This window comes from Bos grunniens, chromosome 10 (assembly GCF_055505025.1).
Source record: "Bos grunniens cultivar Pamir isolate PY7600 chromosome 10, Bosgru_T2T1.0, whole genome shotgun sequence".
Lineage (NCBI taxonomy): Eukaryota > Metazoa > Chordata > Mammalia > Artiodactyla > Bovidae > Bos > Bos grunniens.
The window spans coordinates 83135966-83158065 of NC_141174.1; the positions used below are offsets into that span (position 1 = coordinate 83135966).

The 22100-nt window shown below is 47.4% G+C and overlaps 1 protein-coding gene across 15 annotated transcripts in view; it reads left to right on the forward strand.

The window, feature by feature from the left end:
• The first annotated feature begins 281 nt into the window (after positions 1–281).
• The window catches only part of CELF6 (CUGBP Elav-like family member 6), a 30299-nt gene continuing 8480 nt past the window's right edge, over positions 282–22100 (forward strand). For 13 of the 15 annotated variants that reach the window (XR_015135254.1, XR_015135251.1, XR_015135256.1 and 10 more), the window contains exons 1-3: positions 282–1010; positions 4786–4868; positions 15126–15174. Coding sequence is in view for 8 of the 15 variants with exons in the window: in XM_086322672.1 (XP_086178798.1) it covers positions 386–1010; positions 4786–4868; positions 15126–15174 (757 nt within the window). In the remaining 7 variants the exon portion in view is untranslated. Of the gene's footprint in view, positions 1011–4785; positions 4869–13320; positions 13997–15125; positions 15175–22100 lie in introns of those variants that run through there. The other 2 variants (XM_086322679.1, XM_086322678.1) reach the window with 2 other exon arrangements.

The following is a 22100-nucleotide window of genomic DNA, read 5'->3' on the forward strand; positions in this document are numbered from 1 at the left end:
AGGAGAGAGCTGTGTGATAGGCGGGGTGGGATTGGCTCCGAGGACTGGCTTCGGTAGTGGGAATGGAGAAGAGGAATCCCCATCCACCCCCGCAGGAAACGCTCCAGTGATTGGAGGTGTGTGCCTGTGTGTGCTGGTGTGTGAGGAGAGGGGTTAGCTCTGACTCCCTCAGACATCACCACGCATGACAAAGCTACTTCCCCTCACGCTGTCCAAGGCGCACACGCACGATCCACGGCCACGCCCGCACATACTCGACAGACACAGGGCATCCTAGGGTCCGGTTGCCATGGCGAGCAGGAAGGAGCGCTAGAGCCCAGCCACCCCTCCCGCCCCCGGCCGAACCCGGTCAACTCCATCTCTGATTGGCCGTTGCTTCCTCATTATGCAAATCATTTGCGTAGACCCGGCGGCCAGCTGCCCTTACGTCATCAAACACAGGGGCTGGGGCTCGGGGCTCAGCTCTGGGAGAGCTCGGGCGGGAGCCCAGAGAGCGCCGCGCTGGGACCTCAAGCCAGACCCCAGCGTCCCGCCGCCTCAGCCCGGGCCTGCCCCGCCCCCTGCCCCGCCCCCTTCCAGCCCGCCCCACCCTTTCTACGCCCCTCCACCCGGACCCCGCCCCCTGTGCAGCCTCCCCTCCTGCCCTCGCCGCCTGGGTCCCGCCCCCTCCCCCCCGGCCCTCTCCACCGGTCCAGGGAGGGGACGGCGGGACAGGCGGGACCGGCGGGAGGGCGGACCGGGCGGGGATATGGCCGCGGCGCCCGGAGGGTCTGCGCCGCCCGCCGGCCCCGGCCCTCGCCTGGGTTTCAGCACCGCGGACAGCGGCATCGGCATGAGCGGGCTAAACCCGGGTCCTGCCGTGCCCATGAAGGACCACGACGCCATCAAGCTTTTCGTGGGGCAGATCCCGCGGGGCTTGGACGAGCAGGACCTCAAGCCGCTGTTCGAGGAGTTCGGCCGCATCTACGAGCTGACGGTGCTGAAGGACCGGCTCACCGGCCTCCACAAAGGTGCGCGGGGTCAGCCCAGCCCAGCCCTGCCCAGCCCTGCCCAGCCCAGCCCCAATCCGATTAGAGTGAGGCCCAGCCCAAATCCCAGCCTCAACTGCAGCCCCAACCCAAGCCCTGCCTAGAGCCAGTCCAACACCAGTCCAGTACCAGCCCACTTCAGCCCAGTCTTTCTCCCAGATCACAGAACCCTCAACCCAGAATTTTCTGACACCCTCCTTCTGATCATCACTCTGGCCCCCTGGCGTGTTCTCTATTCTAACCTCCAACTCCCTACCCCTCGGCTCTCACACCCTAACAGTCTCCGCCTTTCAGCTGGACTTCCCTCCATCTTTCCCATCAGACAGCCCAAATCCAGGAATTTGGGAACTTATTCCACCTTCTAAGTCTCTGACACCCTCAGTCTCCCAAACCCTGGACCCAATCATTCCTGAATCACCACCCCCCCCCCAAATCTGGTGCCAGCCCATTCAGGGATAACCACATTTACACACATTTTGGACTTGCACTCCTCATTCTTGCCTCTAAGACCTGGCAATATCTGGAGCCTCTTTTTGATTCAGATTGCCAGCCTAAAATCCCACAGACCCAAACTCTCGCCTTCTTCAGAATGCAGGCCCGTCTAAATCACAAAATCCAATTCCCTTCCCAGGAGGCTCTCAGCACCAAATTCCACCTTCTTGCATAGGAATAGCCCCAGTCTCTCCATTCCCATCCAGAACCCCAACACGATCTTCTTCTGATCTGAGTCCAGGACTCTGACCTCAGCAGGAACTCCAGCCATCTGTGCTCCCTCATCCCCCGCATCTCAGGTGTCCTCTCAGCTGAACCCACACTTCTTTTACTCTCTAATCTCCTCACTCCCGTGCCACATATTTGTCCCTTCCCAATCCTCTTTATGGCCTCCCAATCCTCTTTATGGCTTTCCCTTCCTCACAAGCTGGTCCTAGACCAGAACCTGTGGACCAGAGCCTCAGGGTGGGTCAAGTTGAAGAGGCAGAAAGTGGTCTTCTCCCAGCCCCTGTTCAAGAGACAGGCACCATGGTCCTGTCCTACCACACCTCTTTCTTCCTGTAGGGAGAGGGAGGAGGCTTGTTTACATGCAGAAAAGTCTGTCCAGGCTGGGCTGGAGTAAGATGGCCAGAGTCACATATCATACATAGGCATGGGAAGGAAATTATTTGAGAAGAATCACCTTTTTCTCTCCCCACCTTCACCATGCTATAGTTTCAGGATTTGTGGAGTAGGGGAGGGTCTCCAACTATCCTCCATGATCTTTCCAGGAGAGAAGTGGTGGGCCCTGGGTAACAGCTAAATGTATTTTCCTAAGGGCTGAGAGCTGGAATCAGGCTGCCACCTTTTCAACTCAAAGGCTTTGGGGAGTTCCTAGGCACACTAATGTAGGAGTTTCAGGAAAATGTCCATAGAGGATCTGGGACCAGCTATGTAGCAGTGCATCTTAAACCCTTTGGAGTGGGGTTATTTTTAAAGGGGCATGAAACCACAAGACCATACCACCCAGATCCCTTCTAATGCAGTCCAGTTGCCCAACTGCCCATCCATCCATAGCAACTTATGGTCTTATTTTTTAGACATTTATTTCAGTATGTAAGTACAAGCTGGTCTTTCTGAGCAAAGTGTATAGATTCTCTTTAATTCTCACTCTTCTCACTCAAACACCATCAGAGTTTCTGAACTGTTCCCTAATCCTTTCTCTCTCTCCACTTAGTTCTAATTCTTCCTGTTTATTTTTTTCCCCATTCATCTGTCCCTCAAGCCATGCTTCTCTGTCTTTTTATCCTTCTGTTCTTCCACTCCCTGTCCACACAGGGCTCCTTTTGGCAGCAAGTAGGCCCTTGAGCCTTTCAGACTGCTCAGTTCTGACGTCAGCTAATATGGTTTGGTGGTGGAAGATGGAGCAGGGATGTAAGCGGAATCAGGTTTTGGTGATTTTTTTCCCCAAATCAACCCACAACTCTTGAAGGCAAGGTTACTTTGCAAGGTCAATGGGGAGGGTCTCCCAATCAACATATTCTCCACCTTCTCCCCAGCAACAGTGACGTCCAAAAGCCAGAGTGACTCATTTTCTTTTAGATGGCTGAATACTGAAGGGGGCAGCCACAGTATTTCAAAGCCACAGCTTTGAAAACAAGCTCAGCCTAGGAGTTGGAGATTCCAAACCCTGTCCTACCACTGGCATACTTTCTGGGCATCAATTTTCCTATTGATATGATAAGTGGTTGTTCCAGGAGTTCTCTAAGGTCTCTTTAACCCAGTGAATGGCAGATATCTGCCCACCTTAAGAGGACAGCCACATGGATAAAATGTTCCCATTTGCCTTTGAAGTCTGCTGAGGTCTAAGTGGAAAACTGCATCAAGCTCCTAATGGTTTCCCACATCCACTTTCTCTTCCTTTAGTCTTTTTCCTTCCTTTACTCAGAAGGCTCTTCTTGAAAACACAGACCTAATGTCACAACCCTGCTTAAAACCCTTTAGTGGCTCTCTACTGTTCTTAGGACAAAATTCAAAATCCAAACTGAAGTTACAGATGAGCTGATCCCTGCATACCTCTCTGGCCAATCTGCCCCCAGTTACCAACCTTCAACCATACTGGCCTTCCATCTGTTTCCCCAACACACTGAATTCTTTACTCAGTCCTATAGAATATGTAATAGTCCAATAGAATATGTACTATTCTCTCTGCTTGAAATAATCACTACCCTTTCCATCACCTTGTCAACCCCCCTCTGTTATTGAGAGCTCAGTGTGTTCTCTGAGACATTCATTCCTCAATTGTGTGGACTTAGATATGTCTCCCTCATGATCCTTTACATGATTCCCATGAGGGCAGGAAATGTGTCTGTCTTGTTACCACTTTACCTTCAAGCCATCATAATATACCACTATAAGAAGTAAGTATTCAATAAATCTTTTCTGAGTAAGTGAGTGTTCAATGAATGACTTTTGGAACGGAAGAAGTCTTGGCCCTATGCTTCCTAGCAGGCTACAGGTTGTGAGGCTGGACAAACAGTGGGTAGGACTGAACCTTTGGTTCAACTTAGACTCCTTCTCTCCCCTTTAACTACTCATTCTTTTAGAGAAGTCATGTTTGTGGCATAAAAACACTTTAAGAGGCCCTATCCTGTAGTCCTGGGAGGGTTGATGAATCAAGTACTTTGGATAGGACTGGAAGTCCCTAGAAGCTCCTGTCTATAAGATGTCCTTAAACCAGTTCCATCTCCCAAGCTTCAAATCAATCCGTTCCTTAGACTCAAACTAGGAGGAGGTATCAGGAAGGAGTTGTGGGGTCCTGGGCTTGGTTCCCAACCTTCTTCCTCCTTTTCTGTCTGCTCCCATCTGAAACTGAGTTGGGAAGGAATTGAGGTTGATTCTTAGAGACTTTAGGAGTATGAATCCAAAAAGGAAGGGGGAGGTTGGGGTTAAAGCTGAAGGCAAAGCCGCTTAGGGAGTTTTAACCCCAACAGGATTTATGGCTGCCGTGGGGAGGGGAGATGTGGGATTGCATGAATATGTGATTGGGTGTGGGTGCACATGTTCCCTAGGCAAAAGGCCAGGAGCGAGTGAGAGAGCCAGAGTCTGTGACACGGGCACATGAAGATCCTCCCTTCAGAGAAGGTGGGAGGCAGAGAAGGCTTCTCAGAAGCAGTACCCTTGTAGAAAGGAGAATGGCCTTGAGTTTGTCAGTGTAATAGGGTCTTTCCAGGAAGAGTATCTGGGGGTTTCAGGAAAACCCCTGAGCCAGCCTCTTCCTCCCCAGGCTGTGCCTTCCTCACCTACTGCGCCCGGGACTCTGCTCTCAAGGCCCAGAGTGCACTGCACGAGCAGAAGACCCTGCCAGGGGTAAGTCCACCAGGGTTGGGGGGGGCGGTGGGAACCACTTCTGGCTGGGAACATGCCCTATGTGCTTGCCAAAGCAGCATGTGGTGGCTGGGTTGGGATCAGGAACTAGAAGAAGAGTCATCTTTCTAGCAGAGGACTTACCTGTACCCTTAACAGCTACAGGTTATATGTTATATTCAGTCTTCTGGTCCAAAGAAATGGGCCTGAGACTCTTGGGCCAAGTGTACTATTCCCATCTTTTAGGAAAGTCATTACTCTTGTGAGCTATGCTAGAATTTGTCGATTTGGCTAAAATCATGATGTTAGGTGTCATTTGTCACTGGTGTGAGCATATTTGCAGATACACAGGGGAGAGGCTCTGCTGGGCTGGTATCCCATTTCTTCGGGGTCCTGGGGTCCTGGATGATCCTCTTCCTGTAATTCTTTTTGGGTGTCTTGACTCACCAATATTGCTTTCCTTCCACACCTCCAAACACTTAGCTCAAGGTTAAAAGAGATCTCATTCTACAGGCAGCTAGGCCAGTGCACATCAGTGGCACTTGATATGGCCTTGGCTGATGGCTAATCGCTAGACAGAAGACAAAGCAGGACCTACTGCTGAAGGAAGAAAGTGGCAATCGTTAGGGACTAGTGTTGCTAACACTTGGGGAACTAGGGTTCACCAGGAGCAAGTCATACTACACAGTTTCATTTTCTCTTGTCCAAGGAGTGACATGTCTAGAGCAAGAATGCTGTTGTCCTGGGCAGGCCAAGCCTGGGAATATATCCAATTCCAGGCCTCAGGATTAAGAGGGTCCTGAGCCTACCAGAAAGAGACTTGGATGGTATAGGGACACAAAATATATTATGGAATGATAATTTGAAGAATCAGGGATATTTATCTGGACAGGGTTTAGTGAGGGCTACAATAGGGAGACATCATAACATAATAATTACGAATACTAGTTTTTGAGTCTCATAGACTGGAGTTGAATCCCAGCTCTGCCATTTAGCATTTCTGTATCTTCAGATACATTACTTAGACATTCAAGCTTCAATTCCTCACCTACAGGGAGTGGGTAATACTAATGCTTAGCTCACTGGACTATTGGGGGGATTAACTGAGGCTTAGCAAGTACCTGGTATAGAGTAAGATCTCAATACATATTACTGCTGGGGTGGGTACCCACCTTCAGATCCTGAAGAAGGATTTGGTCTTCTATGGGTATCCCCATAGGGCAGGACCAGGATCAGTGGGGTATAAAAAACAGCCACATTAATTTCAGCTCAGTATAAAGAATTCATTTCTCATCATCAGAGCCCTCCAGCAATAAAACAAACTTCAGGGAATTCTCTGGTGGTCTAATGGTTAGGACTCCACCCTCACTGCTTGAGGTCCCAGGTTCAAGCCCTGGTTAAGGAACTAAAACCCTCCAAGCCGCATAGTGCAATCAAAATATGAAAATTAAAATGAAATTACATTTTTAAAAAAAGACAAGCTTTACTTAGAGCTGATCAAGCTGTTAATGGGGTGTCAGGTCCTAGAACCAATCCTTGTAATTGAAGGAACTTGAGCCTGGGTCTTGAAGGCTCAGTGTCAAGTAACACCAATGTGGGCTTCCTGGATGACTCAGTGGTAAAGAACCACCCTGCAATGCAGGAGACCCGGGTTCAGTCCCTGGGTAGAGAATATCCCCTGGAGAAGGAAATGGCAACCCACTCCAGTATTCTTGCCTGGAGAATCCCATGGACAGAGAAGCCTGGCGGGGTACAGTCCATGGGGTCGCTAAGAGTCAGACAAGACTGAGCAACTAAATCCACCACTGCCACCGCAACACCAACTTATCACCCTCACCAATCCTCTGTAGGCAGGCTCTGGAGCTAGACAGACCTGGGTGTCAATCCAGGACCTACCACTCACTAACTCTATGACCTTGGGCAAGTCTTTACTGCTCTAAGCCTAGGCTTTCCTCCTCTGTGAAATTGAGCTTGTAGGGCTGTGATAATAATTAAATTAACTAAGTCATATAAAGTGCTTAACACAAATCTTGGCAGACAGTAGGTATTCAGTACAGGTTAGCTGATGGTAGTAGTAGTAACAGCAGCATTACTAGGAGTGATAGTAGAAGTCATTATGCATCCACCCTTGGGAGTAAATGACTTCTGTCCCTAGAATTAAGAGTCAGGGAGACAAGTGATAAGACTCCATATATGGCAAACATCATGGTAAAGGTGCAGAGACAACAGGAACAGATGGGTGTGAAATGGGGCTGGGAGTGTAGAGGAGGGTCCCCACATGAGCACGGGCCAGACCAGAGAGAAGATCCACAGAGGGCTATGGTTGAAGGGGAAACTTTGAATCCCACGGTGAAGGGTTTGGACTTTATCCTGAAAGCTAACAGAAGACACTGAAAAAACTAAGATGAAATCTGGGAGAACAAATCCCCCGCAGGGACTTCCCTTATGGCCCAGTGGCTACGACTTTGTGCTCCCAATGCAGGGGATCCAGCAGAGGAGTGTATAAGGAAGATATGGCACATATATACAATGGCATATTACTCAGCCATTAAAAAGAATGAAATAATGCCATTTGCAGCAACACGGATGGTCCTAGAGAGTGTCACACTGAGTGAAGTAAGTTAGAGAAAGAGGAATATCATATGACATCCCTTATATGTGGAATCTAACAAGAAATGATATAAATGAACCTACAAAATAAAGACTCACGAATTGAGAAAATGAACTTACGGTTGCCTGGGGAAAGGGATAGCTAGGACACACTACTATATTCAAAATGGATAATCAATAAGGATCTATTGTATAGCGAAAAAGAACACAAAAATCCACAGGGTATCTGGGTTTGATCCCTGGTCAGGGAACTACAGGGCTTCCCAGGTGGCACTAGTGGTAAAGAACCCACCTGTCAGTACGGGAGCTGTCGGACACTCTGGTTCTGTCCCTGGGTTGGGAAGATCCCCTGGAGGAAGGGCTGGCAACCCACTCCAGTATTCTTGCCTGGAGAATTGAATAGACAGAGGAGTCTGGTGGGCTATGGTCCATAGGATCACAAAGAGTCGGACACGACTAAAGCAACTCAGCATGCACATGCGTGCAGGGAACTAGATTCTGAATGCGACAATTAAGAGTCTGTATGCTGCAACTAAAGATCCCACATGCAGCTAAAACCTGGTGCAGCCAAATAAACAAATAATAAAGAAAAAAATCCCCTCCTCAACCAGCCACAGGGCTCCACAAGTGAAGGGGTACCTGGTGGACTCTATCGGGCTGAGGGCACCTGAGATCAGGACAGTGAAGCGCTATACTACTAGGGTTATTTCTGGGAAGGAAAAGAAATAATAACTAACATGTATTGATAGCGACAGTGTTCCTAGCACTTGACATGTTCAAAGTCATTTAATCCTCTATGAAGAAGGTATTGTTATGGTATTCACATTTTATAGATGAGGAAATTGAGTCATGGAGAACAAGTGACTTGCCCAAGGTCGGGTAGTTACTGATGGGAAGATCAGGGCTTTGAGCCTAGGTAGTCAGGCTCCAGAACTCATTCACTTAGCCACTGCACTGTTACCAGCCAGGCTGGTGGCAGACAGCGGACAAAGGTTCTAGAGCAGATGATGACTGGGTACACCTGGCCCCTCTGACCCTGTCATCCTCAGGCTTCCAATATGGCCTGACTTCCTCTGATACTGCCAGGATTGGCTTGGTTCACCCTCCTCAGCTTAACAAAGTGAAAATTAATATTTAATTATTCTCCTAAATGAAAATCAATGGCCTTGTTGGCTAGCCCCAGCATTGGCCGAGCCATCCATCTTTCCTCTGGGTCTGCCAGGGGCAGCAGCAGCTTTAGTCACCTGGCCTTGGGCCCACCAGCATGGAGGGGGAAGGTGCCCAGCTCCCTGTAGGCTCAGGGTCCTGGGCACACTGCCACCTGCTGGAGAAGCACAGATAAGACTTCAATCTGGACTCCTACTGGAGACACTCACACTGTCACTGTGGGGTTAAGAAAAGCTGGGTCAAATTCAAAGAGAAAGCCTGAACCCCTAGGAGAAATTTCATGGTGTCTGCCCAGCTGGTACCTCCCCCACCCCTCTCTACCAGCTCCGTGCTAATTTCTATCACCTATTAAAGCTTGGCTCCCAAATCAGGACTCCCTTCAGACCTCAGTGGTTGTCCCAGCTTCTGCAGCCTCTTCCCCAGGAAGCTGGAGCGGCTTCTTTCAGCCTCACTTCAGGCTCCGGAATCCACCTGGAGAAAGTGAGGCCCGACCTTGGCCCTGCCTTCCAGGATTCAGAAGGTGCCCCCTCCCTCGCTTGTCTCTCCTCATGCTCATGATCTCCTTTTCCCTGGGCATCCACCCCTTCAAACACTGAGTACACTTGCTTTTGCAGGTGTGTCCTGCGTGAAAGAGCTTGAGTGAAAAAGGCAAACGGGGGCTGCAGTTTAGCCATGCTCTGTTGACCCAGCCATGCTCATGATCATAGGACTGTGTCAGCCCCATTCTTCCTAATTTGTCCACAGTATCTAATTTGCCTGTCTGTATCTCACACAGATGCACTGAATGTGCTAGCACCTGCTCATTGCGTGAGCTGGCACCTTTGCCTTCAAGGAGCTTCCAGCCCAGAAATAACCCACTGCACCTCAGTGGGGTTTACCTCTGGGCACATAAAAGAGGCATCAGGAGTGGAGAGGGTGGAGATGCTATCTGAGCTGAATCATGATCATCATGTTTGAGGGCCTAGAAACCTAAAAGACAAAGGCTACTTCTGGAATCTTGGGAACATTGTGAGAACTGGCAGGGAAGGTGTCCAGTGGAGATGGCTAAGGCTCCAGCTGAATGGAGAGGATCACATGTACAGGACAACAGGGGACGCAGGACTAACAGGTTTGGGCTCCCAGTCTTAGGATCTCGGGCTTTATTGGAGGCTTACAATGGGGAGCTGTGGGTGCATTTGGCGCAGGGAAGAGAGAGGGACTGGTATTAAAAGATCACTCTGGATATGGAGTGAGGCTGGCATGGAGAGGAAGCACTGCGGGAGGCAGGTGACCCTCTGGACACAGTTACTTGAGTGCAGGTGAATATGACACTGGCGTGGAGCTGGGATTGAGGCAGGGATGGAGAGGAGAGGATGGATTTGTCATCTGTACAGACCCTAGAACGAATGGGACTCGGGAGTGGACTGAATTAGAGGAAGGGGGTGAGGCAGAACAAAGTGCTGACCGTGGTGGTTTCCTTTTTATCTGCTCAGCTCTCTCTTGCACCCATGACACCTCTCTTAGACCCACCAGGAGCCCCGTCTTTGGGGAGGTTACAATAAACAGTCTTCCCACAGTGAGGGGAAGGGGCTGAGGGTATCATGAGTGCCAAGTGAAGGGAATAGTTAGCATCGGACAGAAGAGTCTGAAGAAGGAGATGCGGAGTCCAAAGGCAGGAACTGTAAGCAAGCTAAGCAGGGAGGAGTAAGGTGTGGCCTTCCTTGCTGCTCACAGAGGCAGAAGGATCAGGACCCAGCGTGTGTCTGTGCTGCTGCTGACCTTCTCCATTCCATGGCCTGGAGTGGGTTGTTCTCTCCTTTTTCTGACATACTCTCCCTTGACTTCCCCTCCAGAGCTAGGTCCTGAAGCAGACATAGGCCTGGACTTGGGAAACTCAGGGGAACAAGTGTTCAGCCAAGGGCAAGAGCTCCCCTGAGGTCCCATGACAAGTGCTTGACCAAGGAGGAAATGCCTTCTTTCTTCAAAGGGGAATCGTGGGTGCTTCACCCCACTCCCACATCCATCCCCTGGCTGTGGAAGGAATGAAGCAGGTAGGGTTGCCCAGGTAACTCATGTGGGCATCTCTCTTTCTCCTCCAGTCACAGACAACATACCCAAATACTGGATGCCCTCCCCAACCACTTCCCAGTAGAGACTGAAGGTCAGAGCCTAGGGGAGCATTCCTTTTCCCAACTCAGTCATCACCATCTTGGGCTCCTGCCCTGCACCTCCTACCTGCCAAACTACCAACTTCCCCAACACCTAAGCCAGAAACCTGTCAGTCAGAATTTCCTCCTCTCCCTCATTCCCCATATTCAATACAACTTTAGTCCAGTTCATTCTTCCTCAATATCTCTTGAATCTGTCCATTTCCTTCTGCCCTGATCCAGGTCACCCTCAACCCTTACCTGTATCACTGATCTTCCTGCCTCTAATTTTTCCCTTTCCAATCCTTACTCTGCATAATGACAGTTCATGGGATCCTTCATAAGACAGATTCTTCCCCTACTTCCCTAGATCTCTGCTGCCTTTGAGATACAACAAACTTCTTCATCATAGTTTTCACAATCTGCCCTGATCTGGCTTCTGACTTTTCAATTTCATATCCTTCCATTTAAAACACAAACACAAACAAAAAACGTATAACATCTGGTGTATCTACTAAGATCTAGCTTTTGTCACTTTCACCACACCCCTTCAAAGTAGGATCATGAATCCCCTTTTACTAATGTGGCTACTGAGGCTCAGAGACCTTTTAGTAAACTGTACTGATGAAGCCAGGATCTAAATCCACATCTATCTGACTGGGAGAAATTTGTACTACCCTAGCCCCCTAGTGGCTCAGCTGGTAAAGAATACTCCTGCGATGCAGGAGACCTGGGTTCAATCCCTGGGTTGGGAAGATCCCCTGAAGAAGGGAAAGGCTACCCACTCCAGTATTCTGGCCTGGAGAATTCCATGGACTATATAGTCCATGGGGTCGCAAAGAGTCAGACACAACTGAGCAACTTTCATCATCATCATCATCATCAGAGCACTCACTGGCTATGGGTGCCTTGCTTCACGCATCAAGCTTGCTTTGGTCATCTATTTTACATATAGTAATATTCTCTCAATTCATCTTCCCACCAGGGAAGCCCAAGAATACTCCAGTATTCTGGCCTGGAGAATTCCATGGACTGTATAGTCCATGGGGTCACAAACAGTTGGACACGACTGAGTAACTTTCACTCACTAGCCCCCTCAATGTCAGGCGCCTACCTGAAAACCCTTACTCTTTCAGACTTGCGTCTCCCTGTCCATACCCCAGCCATCTGGAATGTTCAGCCTCCAGCCCTGCCCCTCCCATGATGGCCCAGTGACCCCAGTGCTGCAAGACCCAGCTCAAACTCTGCCTGCTCCACAAAGCCATCCCTGAGCCAGCCTCTCCAGCTGGAGTCAGCCTCTCCCACAGCACTTCACCTTGCACTCCTCCCCTGGTCCTGGCCCCTCTGTTCCTCATTTGTGTTCATGCCTTCAGAACAGAGTTGAGCAACTTGAGGGAAAATCATGGACTTCAATGTCAGACAGACCAGGGGGCAAATCCCAGCTCAAGCACCATGTCATCTCAGACAAGTGATTTAGCCTCCCCCAAAGGCAATGGCACCCTACTCCAGTACTCTTGCTTGGAAAATCCCATGGATGGAGGAGTCTGGAAGGCTGTAGTCCATGGGGTCGCTGAGGGTCAGACACGACTGAGTGACTTCACTTTCACTTTTCACTTTTATGCATTGGAGAAGGAAATGGCAACCCACTCCAGTGTTCTTGCCTGGAGAATCCCAGGGACGGGGGAGCCTGGTGGGCTGCCATCTGTGGGGTTGCACAGAGTCGGACACGACTGAAGCGACTTAGCGCAGCAGCAGCAGCAGCAGCAGCAGCCTCAACTTTCTCATCTGTACTATGGGAACAACAACATTCTCTTGTAGAGTGTTTGGAAGGAATTTAGAGACAGTGTATATACAGTGCCCCAGGAAGGGCCTGGCACATAGTGGGCTCTTGGGAAATGGTGACATTATTTTACCCTTTAAGGACAGGGTCCCAGGGTCATTGCTGTCTCTCCTGAAGGGCCCAGCTCAGGGCTCTTCAGAGTTCTGGGAATACTGACAACATGGCTGAGTGGTGGAAGGTCTAGGTGCCCACCCTCTGAGACCTGGACTCTGCCAGGTCCACGTGGGATGTTTATGTACCACCTAATGCCCACTCTCCATCAAAGAGTGGTGCAGTGGGGGCTGGGGGAAGGGACATCCTCCAGAGCCCCAATGAGCTCCATCTCCCCAGAAACCCAGCCAGGGAGGCAGCTGCCATGGAAACTGCTGTCACATGTGCTCATCACTCTAGGCTCCAGAGAGAAATTCTTAGAATCTATTTAAGAACTAATAAAATAATGATGGTCTTGCTCACCATCACTGGCCCCCACCCCAGGCTTCTCCCCTGCTGCCACACTCCCCCCTCCCTTTCCTATGCTCCCTTCCTGACCCCTATCCCCTCAATTCCTTCTCGTCTCCACCAGTATTTCTTTCCTTGCCCCTTTGCAGGTCCGTTTTACTCTCTTATCATTTCTGTCTTCCTGTGTCTCTTCATCTCTCCCTGTGTCTCTGCTTTCCATGGCTCTGTCTCTTGGTCTCTCCTCCACAGTCACAGGTGGCCATGTCCAGGGAGGGGTCCTGTCCTCCCGGTCCCTGGTCCAGGCCAGTCCAGACCTGTCCAGCTCACCCTGATCTGCTTGGATTGATCTGTCATCCCCTCTAGACTGAAGCCTGTGTCCTGTCGGTGTCTCGGCCCCCATCCACAACCTGGTCCTCTGCAGGTGCTCCACCACCAGCGGGCGGGTGTGTCAGAGCGCATAAGAACCTGAGTCCTGGGAGGGAGGGGGATTGTGCTGGTTCAGGCTTGGCCTGTTTTCCTTTCCTTTTTTTTTTTTTTTTAAAGCCCTCCCCATTCCCCCTCCTCCAAATTTGATCCAAAGGAAATTGCTCAACTGTGACTGCCAGGGCGTTACCATGGTTACTGGGTAGCACTTGTGGCTATGGTAACAGGAAGCTGCCCGTTGTCTCGGCAACAAGCACACTGGTAGAGGATGGAGTGGCCCCTGATTGGTGCAGAAGCATTGCATTTCCTGAGGGGAGGGGGTCAGATCATCACCTTCTCAGGCCAGATGGGCATCAGTACCCCTTCCTCCACGAACAGGAAGGCTGCGGTTCATTCCTCCCAGCACTCAGCTGTCTGCCCCCCAACAATAATTCCTCACGTCCTACGCACCCAGCTCCTGGCAGTTTACAAAGACCTTTTGCGTCCCCATTATCTCATGTGATCCCCACAACACCCATGAGAGGAAGGTGAGATGGGGATTCAATCATGAATTCTCTCAGGGTGGTTGGGGGATGGGAGTGGGTGGGGTGTATATCGAAATCACCTGGGAGCGTTTACCAATGAATGATACAGTTCCCCCAACTTGAGAGTCTGATATGGTTCCCGGGTGATTCATATCTACCCCTGATCAGGGAACCCCTGAATTAGAAGGTGAAATCGGTTGGTGGGGGAAGGGAGGGAGGAAGGAGCCAAGCTGCTTTCCAGGTTTACAGCTTGGATGACTGGAAGGATCAGGTCTGGGCAAAGAGATGAGCTCTGGTTTGGGTGTGTTCAGTGGAAGGTACCAGTGGACTTTCTAGTCGGGGTGTCCAGCAAGCAGCTGGCCACAAGGGGCTCAAGCTCAGGCAGGAGGTCCAGGCTGGAGACGCAGAGCTCTGAGTCAGCCCTGTGGGGACAGGAGCAGAGGCTGTGGGTGTGGATGAGACTCTTCAGGGTGAAAGGGAAGAGTGGGGTGAGTGGGGCCGAGGATAGTACCCTGGAGAACTCCAGCATCCTCAGGGTAGAGGGTGCCCAGCGAGAGGACTGGGAGGGTGAGTGTAGACTATAGTGACGTAGAAACTTGGGGGAGGTTTTTCTCGTTTGACAAGTTGAATCCAAGCGGGGATGGCTTACTCTAAGTCATACAACCACTAAACGGCAGAGTTGGGGGTAGACAACACTAAATCTTGATTCCCAGATTGTTTAAATGACACATAGAAATTATATTCTCAGTCTTAGACACAAAACACAAATCTGCAGTATCAGTTCTACCCTGCTACCCAATTCCTCTCACCCAGAGGAAGTCCAGGAGCCAGAGGGGCAGGCCTCACATGGTCTGTGCACAGAGCCCAAGGCAGGAGAATCTCTTTAGCCTCCACATTCCCTCCTCTACTTGCCCTGAGCTTCGTATGGCCTAATCCTCAGGCTTTAGCACCTTCTAAAGTCCTGCATTTAAGGGAGGAATCTTGGAGAAAATCTATAATTCCTGTGTGAGAGTGGTGGGGTATAGAGTGGTGGAGTGAGGGCTTAGATCCTGAGAAGTCCAGGGGTGGAGAAGGCGGGGCCCCAGGACCAGGCGGTCGTGCTGATGGGGTGTGTTGGTCCGATGTCTTTCAGATGAATCGTCCTATCCAAGTGAAGCCGGCTGCCAGTGAGGGCCGAGGAGGTAACTTGCCTGCCTGACAAATCTCAGGGTATTATCCATGGCGGGGATGGTGGGCCCACTCCTGAAGTCAGGATTACCCATGTTTTATTACTAGAGCCCCCCTCCGCCTGCCTTGGATAAGGGGAACAAGTAGGGAGGGACCAGATTGCTCAGCCCCAGAAACAACTCAGCCATCAGACTGAGGAGGGATGGGGTCCCAGCATCCCCAGACCCAGAAGACTGAGGAGATAGAGGCTACACGTAGAGGAAGGGAGTTCTTGCCACCTGGCCCCTGGAGAAAGTTCGTTCCTGTTTTCACAGGTGGAACTTCCAGATTTGTTTGAAGAACCAGGCTAGAATTATTCTCCTTTTCCAGATTCTTCTGATTACAGAAAATTCAGTCCATTCTAGGTTGGAGCCACTCATATTCCTTCATTGCCTTAGGAAAAAGATGAGGCTGGTCAGACAGATTTTGCAGGCCATATTAAGAAATTTGACTCTATGTTGAGGACCATGGAAAGTCTTCAAAAGTGATTTTTTTTTTTTTTTAGCTGCACTGTTTCATAGTGCAGAAAAAAACTAAAGCTCCTTAAGAACAGAGGGTTTGAGAGCCTGTGCTTTTTGACAACCAGCCACGTTATGGCCAGCTTCTAAGCTGGAAAAGCAAGACTAGCTTCTGGTGTCAGTTCTTGGTGTCTTTCTTGCCCTTGGGTGTTAAATCATTCCAAAATATCTGCCTGTAACCCTCACTGACATCTGCTGACTCTCTCTGATCTCTGATTCTGGTCTCTGATTTCCTGATCTCTGATTCTCTGCTTCTGGTCAAGATACTACCATCCCATTTTGTCTTGAGAAGCTACTTCCAAGCTTCCTGCCTCCCTCTTCATACACACATCCTCCTTTTCCATCTCATTCTTTCCAGACTGGTTTTTGAGAAGTTCCAGGCTGCACACCAAACCTCTGGTTCACTTGTCCCAAGAATTTCTGCTTCTTGGGAACCTGTTAGGCATCACGGCCAGTGTTGGCCATCTTCTCAGCCCTGCTCACAAACACTAGACAGTCCCACAGCTGAGAGGCCACCTGAGAGTATCTGAGTAAGCTAAGAAGCAGACAGGTTGGACTGTAGTTTGTTCAACCATCCAACCAATATCTTTTGAGTAACTTACTCCACATTAGGAATGCAAGGCAAAGCTGCCTCCTGGCCTCATGAAGCTCTATTGTTTATAAGGGGATATAAACAGTAAAGGAAGCTATTATTCAGTGTGATCAGTGCTTTTCAAGTCCCGGGGGTTGTGGGGAAACAAACATGGGGCACCTAACTTAGTCTAGGAGGTCGAGGTGGGCTCCCAGAGGTAACACTATTTAAGCTGAGACCTCCAGGATGAACGAGAAGGAGCCGAATAGAAAAAGGAGGAGCAAGGGAGCAAGTACGTCAGGTAGAGGGAAGCACACGTGCAGGGCTCAGAAGAACACGATGCGACTTGGAGTCTGGTTCAGGAACTGAATCCAGGACACTGGGGACATATTTGTTGCTTGGAGTCTAACACATCTTACCAGGATGAGGGCCACTGCCCAAAGGAGACCTCCACACCAATAATGCTTCTGCTTAGCCTGGTCCAGATGTCTTGGTCATCTGGGCCCCTAGCAGTGGCATCAGTGTGACTTTTATAATTTTCCTCCTTCTTTTTGTACAAGTTTTTCAGGTGTAATATCACTGACAAATTCTGGCATTTCACCTCTACACCTGTTCAGATTCTGAGCAGCTCAAGAGAGCAGGAAAAGAAAATCTAGCTGAAAAGACGTCTGCCTGGCAGTAGGATTCATAATTTTAAAAAAGAAAAATAGCAAAAGTTTTAGTGACTCAATCATGTCCAACTCTTTGTGACCCCATGAACTGTAGCCCTTCAGGCTCCTCTGTCCATGGGGATTCTCCAGGCAAGAATACTGGCATGGGTAGCCATTCCCTTCTCCGGGGGATCATCCCCACTCAGGGGTCAAACTCAGGTCTCCTGCATTGCAGAAGGATTCTTTACCATCTGAGCCACCAGGGAAGCCCTTTAGTGGTCATGTATAACATAGATATTTCTTGACAAGTGATGGTTTTTAAGGAGCATATATTCCAAAGGCATCTATGGATAATCCTTCTTAGAGTTTTGGATAACCAGATCTTTCAATTCCTTCCTGCTCCCACTCAAAGTCACCAAATGTTCCCTGATACACATTTGGGAGAGAGGAGGCATATGTACTAAGTCTTGCAACAGTTGGGTCTTTATAAATATTTTACTTTTCCAGTAAAATTGGAAAAGACCCTGACTCATTGGAAAAGACGCTGATGCTGGGAAAAACTGAAGGCAGGAGGAGAAGGGGATGACAGAGGATGAGATGGTTGGATGGATGTGAGTTTGAGCAAGCTTCGGGAGCTAGTGATGGACAGGGAAGCCTGGCGTGCAGCAGTCCATGGGGTTGCAAAGAGTGGGACACGATTAAGCAACTGAACTGAAACTGAAGTATTTTACTACTAACTGATCTGTTAGATACTAATCAAAATGTGCTCCTTCTCTTCAATGCTATTGTGTATCTCTTCAGAAGCTCTCTGCTAAATTTTAACACAAATTAATGCTTTAGAAATGCAATTTTTTAAATGGTATTGAATTTGAATTTTGAAACGTAACATTTGGCACCAATGTAGGACAGCTTGTCCCATTTAAATCTTATCTTTGTGATCCCAATTCTATAAACCTTCAGAGTTAATGATCATACCTGCCCTGATATAGGTAAGCCTGTGACCTTGCATATTTTTAAATTATTCCTGCAATTAAATCCTTTGTATACAGATGATTAATGACTTTTATATCTGACAAAAATACTGGTATCAATGCAGACATAATCTAAGGGGTATCAAGGCAAATATAATCTTTCAAAACTGTCATTTTTTTCTGGAAGAGATTATTAGCTTTTTCTTCCCATAAAACGGGGATCACTAACTCAAATGCTACAGGAGCCAGGTAAGTAACCCTAAATGGTTGAGACTGTCATGATTTAATTAAAAATTTCCCCTTTAATATATTAAATGTTAGCAGCTAATTCCATTTTTAAAAGTGCACCAGCACTGTGACAGCCTAACAAAACCTATCAAGCTTGCTTCTTTGGCCCAGAGACTTCCATTTCCCCTCTGCCATACAGGAGTATTCTACTGTGTACACATGCATGTGCTTTTTGACAAAAATAGTTATTTCACATTCTATCGCTTGAATTTTGATGCCAATGCAACAGGGTAGTATTACTATTATTTTTAATCAATAGACATGAGAATTGTGGTTGAAATAACCTATATTTTACTTTATTTTTTATAACTTCTATTGTAGGTCTGTTTTATTTCCACTTCCAGCCAATTTTGTAGAAATCAGATTGTTAGCATAGCAGGGGAAAGCCTGAATAGAAGTAGAATTGTTTTCATTGAAAAAAAGGTTTAAAGCAAATTTATAAAAACATTTTTCATAATAGCTTGGAAAGATGCAGAGATGGTCTTCTGCAGTCTTCTATAGTCTATATATCTTCTATAGTCTTTTTTCCACTATAACATTACCTACAACATCATTGTTCTTGAAACTACCCATTTGTTCTGAGACTAAACAGCTCCTTATGAATCTGAATGATCATAAGACTCTCTGTATAACCATGCTCTACAGGTCACAGACCCGTCTCATGAACTTAATTCTGGGGTCCTCTTCTTCCACGGCCATCTCTGGTAGCATTGGTGACCCTTGGAGTGCATCCAAGTCTTCATGGACTACATTACGGCAGCATTTAAAAAAAACATGTTTGGCTGCACCCCACAATATGTGGGACCTTACTTCCCTGACCAGGGGTTGAACCCACATCCCCCTTCATTGGAAGGCACAGTCTTTTTTTCGAAAAGTATTTATTTATTTATTTTTGGTTGTGTTGCGTCTTCATTGCTTTTCTATAGTTGCAGCAAGTGAGGGCCACTCTCTAGTGCACAGGGTGCTCATTTCGGTAGCTTCTCTTGTTGTGGAGCACAGGCTCTAGAGGGCGCAGGCTCAGTAGCTGAGGGCTTAGTTGCTCTGCAGCATGTGGCAATCTTCCCCGACCAGGGATGAAACCTGTGTCTCCTGCACTGGCAGGCAGATTCTTTACCACTGAGCCACCAGGGACATCCCACAGCAGCCTTTGGATGTGTGCCAGCCCTGTGTATATGTTTATACAAATATACATAGTTTACTGTATGCCAGTTCCCATAAATTCTGCAGCCAAGTTCCACACTATTCATTTACTCCAGAAGAGAAAAATGCATCTCCAGAGGCCGAGATCTTCTCTCTTAAGGGAACCTGAAGGCCCCGGCTTTCTTACTTGCCTCCGGGGTCTCTTGAATCAAGATGAAGAAACAGTGGAGTCTCCGTTCTTTCTTGGTCTAAGTCCCTATTTTTCAGGCCTCCTCCTTCACTGTATTTTTTTTAAGCGGGGGTAAAACAGACATAACATAATCTTTATTCTTTTTACCACTGTTAAGAATATAGTTCAGTACTGTTAGCAACATTCACATTGCTGTGCAAAATCCAGAACTTTTTCGTCGTATAAAACTCAGACTCTGTTCCCATTAAACATCAAGTTCCATTTCTCCCTCCCTCTAGCCCCTGGCAACCACCATTCTACTTTCTGTTTCTATGAATTTTACTAATCTAGATACCTCACATAAGTGAAATCATACAGTATATATCTTTCTGTGACTGGCTTATATCACCTAGAGTCTTCAATTCTCATCCATGTTGCAGCATGTATCAGAATCTCTTTCCTTTAAAAAACTGAATAATATTTTATTGTGTGTAAACACCACATTTTGCTCATCCATTCATTGGTTGATAGACATTTGGGTTGCTTCTACTTTTTGACCATTGTGGATAATGCTACAGTGAACATGAGTGTATAAATACCTCTTTGAGACTCTGCTTTCAATTTTTTGGATATATACCCAGAACTGGTACTGCTAGGTAATACGGTAATTCTATTTTTAATTTTTTGAGGAACTGCCACATTGTTTTCCACTATGGCTGTACCATTTTACATTAGTGCACATATGTAAACAATAGTCCACAAGGGTCCCAATTTCTCCACATCCCTTTTTTTTCTTTTTTTAAATAACAGTTATCCTAATGGGTATGAGTTGCTATCTCATTGTGGTTTTGATTTGCACTTTCTCAACTATTAGTGGTGTTGGGCATCTTTTCATATACTTGCTAGCCATTGTATATCTTCTTTGAAGAAATGTCTATTCAGATCCTTTGCTCATTTTTTTTAAATTGAATTGTTTTGTTATCATTGAATCATAGGAACTCTTTGTATATTCTGGATCTTAAACTCTTATCAGATATACAGTTTGCAAATATTTTCTCCCATTCTGTAGGTTGCCTCTTCACTCCGTGTCTTTTGATGCAGAGTAGTTTTAAAATTTGACATAGTCCAAAATTTCTATTCTTGCTTTTGTTGCCTGTGCTTTTGATGTCATATTCAAGAAATCAATGCCAAATGCAAGGTCATGAAGGTTCCCCCCTGTTTCTTCCAGGAACTTTATCATTTTAGCCTTTATGTCTTTGATTCATTTTCATTTAATTTTTGTATATAGTGCAAGATAAGGGTCCAACTTTGTTCCTTTATATGTAGATGTCCAGTTTTCTCAGCACCATTTGTTGAAAAGACTGGAACTCTAGTCAAAAATAATTTGACCATGTATGTTAGGGCTTATTTCTGGCCTCTCTGTTCCTCTCCATTGGTCTAAATGTCTCTCTTTATGCCCGTACCATACTTTGATTACTGTAGTTTTGTAGTGAGTTTTGAAATCAGGTATTCTGAGACCTCCAACATTCTTTTTCTCCCCAAGATTATTTGGCTATTCATGGTATTTTGAGATTCCATATAAATTTTAGGATCGATTTTTCTATTTCTTAAAAAAATGCCATAGGAATTTTGATAGGGATTGCATTAAATCTGCAGATTGCTTTGGGTAATACTTACATCTAACAATATTAAGTCTTTCAATTCTCGAACAAAAGATGTCCTCCAATTTCCTTCAGTTTGTGCCTTCCCAGTTTCCTTCAGCAGTGTTTTATAGTTTTCAGGGTACAAGTTGTTTGGCATCTTTGTTTAAATTTATTCCTAAGTATTTTATTTGTTTTGATGCTAAGTGGAATAGTTTTCTTAATTTTGTTTTCAGCTTGTTCATTGCTAGTGTATAGAAGCACAACTGACTTTTTAAAATTTTATTTATTTCTGGCTGTCTTTGGGCTATTCCCTAGTTGCAGTGAACGGGGGCTACTCTCTGGTCGTGGTGTGTGGATTTCTCATTGCAGTGGCTTCGCTTGCTGCAGAGCACAGGCTCTAGGGTGTGTGGGCTTCAGTAATTTCGGCATGTGGGCTCAGTAGTTGGGGCTCCTGGGTTCTACAGGACAGGCTCAGTAGTTGTGGAGCAGTTGGGGCGCATGGGCTTAGTTGCTCCGTGGCATGTGGGATCTTCCCGGACCAGGGATTGAACTTGTGTTTCCTGCACTGGCATGCGTACTCTTCACCACTGAGCCACCAGGGAAGCCCTGATTGTTTTGTTGATTTTTGTATAGTGGAACTTTGCTGAATTTCTTTCTTAGTTCTCATAGTTTTCTTTTGGAATTAACGTCCTCCCTGATACTCATTAGATCTGATCAGAAGACTTTGTTTCCCCTGGATATTTCCTTCACTCATTTCATAGTCTTCCTTGGCTAGGTCATTATGCTGCAGTCATTACTAAGAACATCAGGGCATCAAAGGCTGCTGTCAGCAGGATCTTCCGAGTTGGTAGTTGGATGGAAAGTTGGACTGGTAATTTTAGGATGCGTTTGGTGGTTGGTACCCGAATGTTGAAACTCTGTGCCTGCGCTGTTTGTACAATCATGCTATCT